Raw genomic sequence first — 8,063 nt, forward strand, 5'->3', positions numbered from 1 at the left:
CCCAGCACCACTGCTCCTGCTGCTGGAGGAGGAAAGGAGAGCATGGTGTGGGGGTGGCACTACAACAGGCCACCATGTCCCCTCCCTCACACTGCCTGCTGTCCCACAGCACTGCCAAAGCCTGGCCCCTCCTGCCAGCCCCAGGGAGCACAGGCTGCTTCAGGCCCCGAGATCCACTGGCCAGGGACGCAGTGACACGGGTGGGTCATTCCCCACCCCACATCCCCATGGGGCCCTCAGCCCCAGCACCGTGGTACAGCAGCAGGACCCGTGTGCAGTGTGGGCTCTCTCTGTGACCCAAAACCTGAGCTTCTGTATAAACAAACACACTCGTGGCCTGTGCTGCCTCAGCCCTCGGCATGAGCTTGCAAAGGGTCTGGGGTTGTCACAGCCTTTGTAACACATAACAGCCTCACCAGAGATTTATTTTTTATTTACAGCAAGGAAAAGAGACCAAAAGCCAGGGCGGGTCCCAGTGCCACTTGTGCTGGCACACAGGGAAGCCCCCAGCTCAGCAGCACCTATAGCTTCTTGCCCTTCTTCAACTTGTTGCGCTGCCATGTGTTGTACTTCCGCAGGCGCCTCCAGTACTCAAGCGAGTCGGGGTCCAGCTCCTCCAGCTTCTTGGGGGGCCCGAGGTGGATCTTAAAGAGCCTGGGGGTGAATGCAGAGGGTGTGAGGCTGTGGGAAGGATGACAAAGGGACAAGCACAGGATGGAGCAATGGACATGAGTGATCAGGATGTGCAGATCCGTCACCCCACATCCACAGTGCACTCCCTCCTGTCTCCTGACCCTGGGGAAGGCTTCTGGGTAGCAGAGGGGCAGTCTGCCTCCTCGCAGAACACTTCCCTGTCCCTCTTACACAGCTCTGTGCCCCTGGGATGGCACCTCTGGGACACAGAGGGGAGTGGGGCAGCACGCACCAGTCGGGGTACTCGGACTCGGGCTTCAGGGCCACCTCCGGACCCTCCTTGAAGTAGTTGACCCCCATGGCGTGGGTGGCGAGCATGGTGGGGTCGGTGCACACCTCCGGCCCCTTCAACGCCTCCTTCGGCACACCCTTGCCTTTGGACTTGGCGGCTGTGGGGAAAAGGGCAGGGTGAGGGCAGGGTGAGGACAGGGTGAGGGCAGGGGGTGTGCCGCGGGTGAAGGACGCAGGCAGGGGAAGGGATGGGGACTCGAGGGCAAGGGCACCGCGGGGCGCTAACAGGGACCGGGGCCGGGTGAGAGTGGGGGACACGAGGAATGGAGCTGGGCCGGCGGCACCACCAGGGAGGGCCCTAGGAGCGGGACACGGGGCCCGGAGCGTGGGCAGGGCATGGCCGGTACCAAGGGGAGAAGCGCGGGACCGGGGCACGGAGGGACGAGGGGACACATGAGGGGACACAACGAAGGGACACACGAAGGGACACACGGGGCCGGGGCCGGGGCCGGGAGCGAGGAGCGCGGGCCGGGGCCGGTGCCCGTGCGGGCCTCACCGGGTTTCTTGGCGTAGCCGCGGGCCGGGGCGCGGAGCGCAGCTCCCGCCGCCCGCAGCAGCGCCCGGGCGGCCATGGGCGCGGGGCACGGCGGGACCGGGGCGGGGCCACGGCCGCGCCTGCGCAGCGCGAACGGAAACGGCGGCGGGACCGTCCCGTCCCGGCCGGAGGCGCCGGTAGTGACCGAGTCCGCCCGGCCCGGGCCCCTCCCGGGCCGCCGGCCCCATGGACACCGGCACCACTATGGACTTCCAGGCGGCCGCGCTCCCTGCCCCCGGCGGCGGCGGCGATGAGAGCGCGGAGCCGCGGGCCATGGACACGGAGGACGGACCGGACGCCCCTGGGCGCTGTGTGGGCGACGGGCGGCCGGAGGAGCCCTCCCGTAGCGCCCCGCAGCCCGGCAGCGGCTCCGGGCCGGAGGGGCCGGGGCCCGCCGGAGCCCCGGAGCTCGCGGGGGGCGCGGGCGGACGGACCGAGCTGTGCCGGGGCTCGGGAAGGGCGATGGAAGCGGAGGAGGTGCCCGAGGCGCCGCAGGGCTCTGCCCGCTGGGAGCCCGGTGCCAGCAGCGCCTCTCGGGGCACGGGGCGCCCCCGGAGCCCCAGCAGCGCCGACACCGCGGGCATGGAGCTGGATGAGACCCCCGAGCCCTGCGCCCGCCCCGCACCGGGGGTCGAGTGGGCCGAGGATGTGGAGGACGAACCCTCGGAAATCCAAGGGCTGCTGGCTCAGCTTGAGACCCTCGACCCCAACCTCCGTGACTGCCCGTCCGCCCCAGAACAGGGTTCGCCATCCCGCTCGGGCGCCGGTGCCCGGCGGGGCCGCGGGCAGTGCCCGGGCCGGTGCCGGCCGTGCCCGCTGCACGTGGCCACGGGCCGGGGCCTGGCGACGCGTCCGTGCTGCCCGCAGCACTCCGGCTGCCACCGGCCCTGCCACGGGCTGCTCTTCGCCGAGGCTGACCGGGAGGACTTGCTGAGCCTCCTGTGCTACGAGGGGGGACTGCCCGAGGCTGGTGCCGAGACCCCCTTGGCCCACTCCGATGTTCTGGCTGGGACCAACCTGGAGATGCTGCAGGCTCAGGAGGACCCAGCCGCTGTGGAGAAGCCTGAAGGGCTGGGGAGGCCAGAGAGCTCAGAGGAAGAACCTTCTGGCAGCTGGTGTTACGGAGAGGGGCTTTGCGAGGACGATTCTGCCTGCGAGGCTGCTCGGGAAGGTTCCCCGGAGCCGGCGTGGGCAGCGCTGCCTTCCGCTCTGGTGGCCGGGACAGAGCAGCCACCTCAGGGCGCTGTGACCGTGAGTGCACCGTGCCTTGGGCTGCCGTGGGGCAGCAGGAGCCAGGACGTGCCCCTTGGCTCTGGTCCCTCCTGGGCTCTGGGATGGGGGCAAAGGAGAGCCAGGGCCGACTTTGCTCAGGTCTTACAGGGCCTTGCACTGCGAGATTGCTCATACAAGACCCTCGGTACCAGCTTTGCCCTGAATGCATGCTTGCATGGCTGGCTGGTTCATGTGTGTCCTGGCCCAGAGGCTGGTGCATCCGAACAGCCCCTCTTTTCCTGGGATTCTGTGCCATCTTCCCCTCCAGCCCCAGGACCCTGTTCTGCTCTGTCCAAACCTGGGACCCTATGCCATTTCCCCCATCCCCAGGGACACTCTGCCTTTGCTGTCCCACTGCTCCAGGGCTAGCCAGGCTGAAACCCTGAGGCCTCAGCCACAGCCTCACTTGCTCTCTCATTACTTTGCAGAACAGGGAATCCCCATCATCCTGCCCAGCCTTCAAAGAGGGTGAGTTGCTTCTGTTCTTGAGCAGCAAGAGCATGAGGAGTCCTGCCCCACCTGCTCTGACCCTGAATGGGCATGGTCCGGGGTCCCGGTTAGGGAGGGAACAGCAGCTCTGCACCCACCCAGAGTGGGTGGACCACACTCCACGTGGCTTGTTTGAGGGTTTGCTGAGGAAATGGAGCTGTGTCGGGGATCAGGGAGGGGGTATACTTGGGGAAAAGGGTGCCATGTGTTACCAAGGGAAGGGGGAAGCAGCCCTGGTCCCCCAGTGATGCCAGGTGCCCATGTACCAAGCATTGAGCTGCTTCATTGTATGTAGGAATGCAGCTAACAAGGCAGCAGGAGTTGGTACCCCCAGTTTCAGAGGTGGGGGAGCAGCCTCTGCTCAGTCCCTCCCAACGCCTCAGTTCCAGGCCCTTGTGACCCAGAGGACTTGCTGGATGGTGTGATTTTTGGGGCCAAGTACCTGGGCTCCACGCAGCTGGCCTCGGAGAGGAACCCCCCGACCAGCGTCCGCATGGCGCAGGCGCAGGAGGCCGTGGACAGGATCAAGGTGCAGGAGGGATGGGGGGCATGGCTGCCCCGAGCCTTGCCCCCATGGGTGTGGGGCAGCGCCCAGGGTCTGCCTGAGGGCACCTGGCTGTGGGGCTGGGTCCCAGCAGGGTCCTGTGACCTCTCCATCATTCTGCAGGCACCCGAGGGGGAGTCCCAGCCCATGACGGAGGTGGATCTGTTTGTCTCCACACAGAGGATCAAGGTGCTCACTGCTGACACTCAGGTGAGCAGGAACAGCAGTAACCTCGTGTCTCTGTGGCTGCTTCAACGTTCCTGTTTGGCCTCAGGCTCTCAGCTTTGCTCCCACGCCAGCAGGGTCTTGCCTAGTGATGGCCTATGGATAAGGACACATGTCTGGGAGGGGACATGTTACTTCATAGCCATCCTGTGTCATGTCCTTGCCTCTCTCTGTGGCTGCACAAGGCTTCCCGTGCAACCTGCACCCTATGGAGCTGCTGGGAACCCAGGCTGGAAACCTGGAGAGCTCTTTGCCTCAGGATTAGTTTCTGCATTATAGCAAGAGGGAAGAGCTGCCCTGTCCACTGGCAACACCCAGGGACACAAATGAGTCCTTGATGAAGGATCTGTTTGTACCTTTTGGCACAGACATGGTTTCTGCCCAACATGTGCTGGGCAGCCGTGCCACATCCCAGCACCGTGGCCAAACCCTTCCTGCTTGCAGTGCCAGCAGGCTCGCGGTGCCCACGTGGTCTGACAGCCCCAAGGGGGCTGAACTCTGCCTGTTCCCCTTGCCAGGAGGCCATGATGGACCACTCCCTGCAGACCATCTCCTACATTGCCGACATTGGCTCCCTCGTGGTGCTCATGGCACGCCGGAAGCTGCCGCGGCGCTCGGAGGCGGCGGAGGAGAAGCGGCTCTACAAGATGATCTGCCACGTCTTCCACTCACCTGATGTGAGTGAGGCAGCACATGGGTCCCTGGCGTGGGTGGGCGGCCCTGGGGACCCGAGTCCCATCCCAGTGTAATAACTGGGTGTTCTGGGCTGGGGCTGCAGCAGAGACCCCTCTCTCCCCACTAGGGAGAGGCAGAAGCCCGACCTGAGCATCTCTGTGCTCCACAGAGCCCCAGCGAGTGCAGGGGAGGGTTGGCTCCACACAGGGGCCCATTCCTTCAGGGAAGGAGCCAGGACACCCTGGAGCTCCCAAGCACGGTTCCTGTGCTGGGCACTGCAGGGCACGGGGAGCTGTTGGCTCCAGCCCTGAGGCACAGGCAGGAACAGTCCCTGTGTTTCTGCAGGCCCAGGTGATCGCCCAGGCCATCGGGCAGGCGTTCGGCGTGGCCTACCAGCGCTTCCTGGAGGCCAACAGCATCGACCCCAGCGAGCTGAGCCCGCGGCAGTACAGCCGTGCCCTGCAGGACCAGGAGCAGCACAACACAGAGCTGACCCACTTCTCCCGGCAGGAGAACTGCAAGGACGTAAGAGCTGCTCCGAGGGGTGGGGACAGTGCGGGGAACCCACTGGCACCTCTGTGTCATCCACTCCGTGGCTCCCTGTGCACCTGAGGTGCTCCCTCCAAAACCAGAGCCCATCCCAGCCAGCTGTGAGTGCAGCTGTGGGCCGGGACAGTGCTCCACGGCTCTGGTGGAGGTTGTGACCATAACCCCCCTGTTCTCCCCCCAGGTGTGCATCCGGAAGCAGAAGGGGGAGATCTTGGGCATTGCCGTAGTGGAGTCGGGCTGGGGCTCCATCCTGCCCACCGTGGTCATCGCCAACCTGATGCACGGGGGCCCCGCGGAGCGCTCGGGCGAGCTGAGCATCGGGGACCGCCTCATGTCCGTCAACGGCACCAGCCTGGTGGGGCTGCCCCTGGGCACCTGTCAGAGCATCATCCGGGTGAGCAGGGCAGGGGGACCTCCTGCCTCACGCCATGGGGGAGATGGGGACTGGCCTGAATGACCTGGGGGTGTCTGTGACACCAGGATTCCTTTGGGGCCCCCAGCTTTGGAGACATCCTTGTCCTGCAGACTGTGGCAGTTCCTGCTCAGAGGGCTTGGAGGAAGGCAGGGGACAAAGGGACAAAGCTGGGGAGTGTACTTGCTGTGGCCCCGCCTGAAAAGGAGGGTGGAGGAGGAGGAGGGCACCTGTCCTGAAGGGAACCTGTTGCATCATCTACCTCTCAGTAGGATGGGAAGGAGCTGGAAGCAAGGACAGCATAGCCTCAGGGGCAGGGATGTCTTTGGCTGGGTTTTTAAGTTCTTGTCCCTGCATTTGCATTTGCAGTATCCCTTTGTGTGCCTCAGTTTCCCCATTGAAAACAAGTTGCTAATCCTCAGCCCTCACATGAGCAATGTGGGTGTTGGATGTTGGGTGCTGCTGCCTATTATCTGTTCCCAACAAACCTCTTCTGTAGAAAAGTAGATTGGATTAACATTTAGGCAATGCAGCCAAATCCACGCACGACACTCACCACAGCTGGCTCAGTGAGAGAGGCTAGAAAGGCTCCTTTTTGCAAGGTTTTAGTTCAGCAAAGTATATCACATGTGGCTGAAGGGAACCCAGCAAGAAAGAGAGCAACCACGTGGTGCAGGCAGCTGAAAAAGGGGAAGGGGTGGGGGGCAGATCTAAGGGCAGGGCAAAGGGGATTGGTCTCCAGGGGAGGGGGGCAGCCACCAGTGGTACCAAGCCAGTGAGGGGACAGGGAAAGGGGAAACCAGGGGAAGTTGTCAGACAGAAGTCCATGTGGGAGTCTGTCTTTTTCCCCAGGAGGACTGCATCACCCCTCAACCAGTCTGAATAGCTCTCCAAAATCTGACCATGCCCCATCCCACCTTCCAGGAGCTGAAGCACCAGACTGAGGTGACACTGAACATTGTGCACTGTCCCCCTGTCACCACGGCTGTCATCCGACGCCCTGACTCCAAGTACCAGCTGGGCTTCTGTGTTGAGAACGGTGTGGTGAGTGCCCGTGGGATGGGAGCTGGGCCAGGCTGTGCTGAGGGACAGGCAGAGCCAGCTGTGTGCAGGGACCAGCACCCAGCTCCCACACTGCAGGTGCCTGCCCAGGCCGAGGGGTCACAGGGCTCAGCAAAAAGCTCCTCACAGCCTTTCTGCAGCACTGCTGGTTGTATCCCTCTTCTTGCTGCTCTGTAGCTGTTTGCTTTCAGGGTGGTGGCTTCTTCCTGGCTTTCTGGGCATGACCTCAGTGACAGTTGTTGCTGTCCCCTGTGCTGAACTACTCCCTGCCCTGGGCTCTCGTGTGGCTGTGTTGGGAAGGCAGAGAGGGACATTCCTGGTCTCAGTGGGAGCTGGGTGGGTGGCACAGCCCCCTCGCACCCCAACTGGTGCTCCCCCTAGCACTGGAGATGTGGGGCTCTCCTGTTGCCCCAGGGAGCAGCTCAGTCTCTGCAGCCCCAGCCTGAGGGCAGCAGGAGGGCTCAGTGGGGGGACTGAATCAGCTGGAGGACAAAATCCTGGGGACTGCCCTGGCCTCAGCTCAGCACGTCGCGCTGCTGGCAGCAATGCCCAGGAACATCCCTGCCCTCCCTGCGTGCCCAGGGCTGGAGGAGCTGTGCACCCAGGCAGAGCTCTGGCTGAGAGCCTCCGGGGCCGTGAGGGTTTGGAGCAGTGGTGGCAGGGCCGGGCTGAGGGCACAGCCCTGCTCTCACAGCCCTCTACCCCCCCAGATCTGCAGCCTGATGCGCGGGGGCATCGCGGAGCGGGGCGGCATCCGCGTGGGGCACCGCATCATCGAGATCAACGGGCAGAGCGTGGTGGCCACGCCGCACGACAAGATCATCCAGATCCTCACCGAGGCCGTCAGCGAGGTGAGCTGGGCCCCACGGAGCTGCTGGGCTCAGAGCTGTGAGCAGCACCCTCCAGGCCAGGCTGGGATCTCTAACCTGTGCCTCTCTGCCTAGGTGCACATCAAGACCATGCCAGCCTCCACGTACCGTCTGCTGACGGGGCAGGAGCAGCCCCTCTTCCTCTGAGCCACCGTGCCTGGGGCAGGCAGGACGAGCCCAGGGCTGCAGAGGCAGGACTGGCTCTGCCTTCTGCTCCAGCCCTGCAGCAGAACCCTCAGCAGGGCCTAAGTCTGCACCTCTTTTGTTTTACTCAGGACACAGTGGGACACTGGGGGCTGATACCCAGCCTGAGCAGCACCAAGGTCTGTGGTGCCACACTTTGGGCACCTGTCCCGCTCCAATTACCTCTCCCCAGCTCAGAGTGCCTGCACAGTGCCTGTCCTGCTGCTGCACAGGGTCCCTCACCTTGGCCTTCTGCTTGTGGGA

The 8,063-nt window shown here is 64.1% G+C and overlaps 2 protein-coding genes across 2 annotated transcripts; one reads left to right on the plus strand and one right to left on the minus strand.

The window, feature by feature from the left end:
• Positions 1-409: 409 nt before the first annotated feature.
• On the minus strand, positions 410-1,580 carry MRPL54 (mitochondrial ribosomal protein L54). Its single transcript, XM_059489921.1, has 3 exons — positions 1,481-1,580; positions 926-1,082; positions 410-654 (listed from the first exon to the last, which is right to left on the minus strand). The coding sequence occupies exons 1-3, from the start codon at positions 1,554-1,556 to the stop codon at positions 522-524; spliced, it is 366 nt and encodes a 121-aa protein (XP_059345904.1). The 5' UTR covers positions 1,557-1,580; the 3' UTR covers positions 410-521.
• A 273-nt stretch (positions 1,581-1,853) lies between these two features.
• Positions 1,854-7,965, plus strand: APBA3 (amyloid beta precursor protein binding family A member 3). The gene is made up of 10 exons (XM_059489751.1): positions 1,854-2,770; positions 3,220-3,259; positions 3,664-3,809; positions 3,948-4,034; positions 4,568-4,726; positions 5,070-5,249; positions 5,455-5,667; positions 6,610-6,729; positions 7,458-7,598; positions 7,692-7,965. Exons 1-10 carry the CDS (start codon positions 1,982-1,984, stop codon positions 7,761-7,763), a joined length of 1,947 nt encoding a protein of 648 aa, XP_059345734.1. The 5' UTR covers positions 1,854-1,981; the 3' UTR covers positions 7,764-7,965.
• Positions 7,966-8,063: the final 98 nt, after the last annotated feature.

The sequence above is a fragment of the Ammospiza nelsoni genome, chromosome 27 (genome assembly GCF_027579445.1).
Source record: "Ammospiza nelsoni isolate bAmmNel1 chromosome 27, bAmmNel1.pri, whole genome shotgun sequence".
Taxonomy (NCBI): Eukaryota; Metazoa; Chordata; class Aves; order Passeriformes; family Passerellidae; genus Ammospiza; species Ammospiza nelsoni.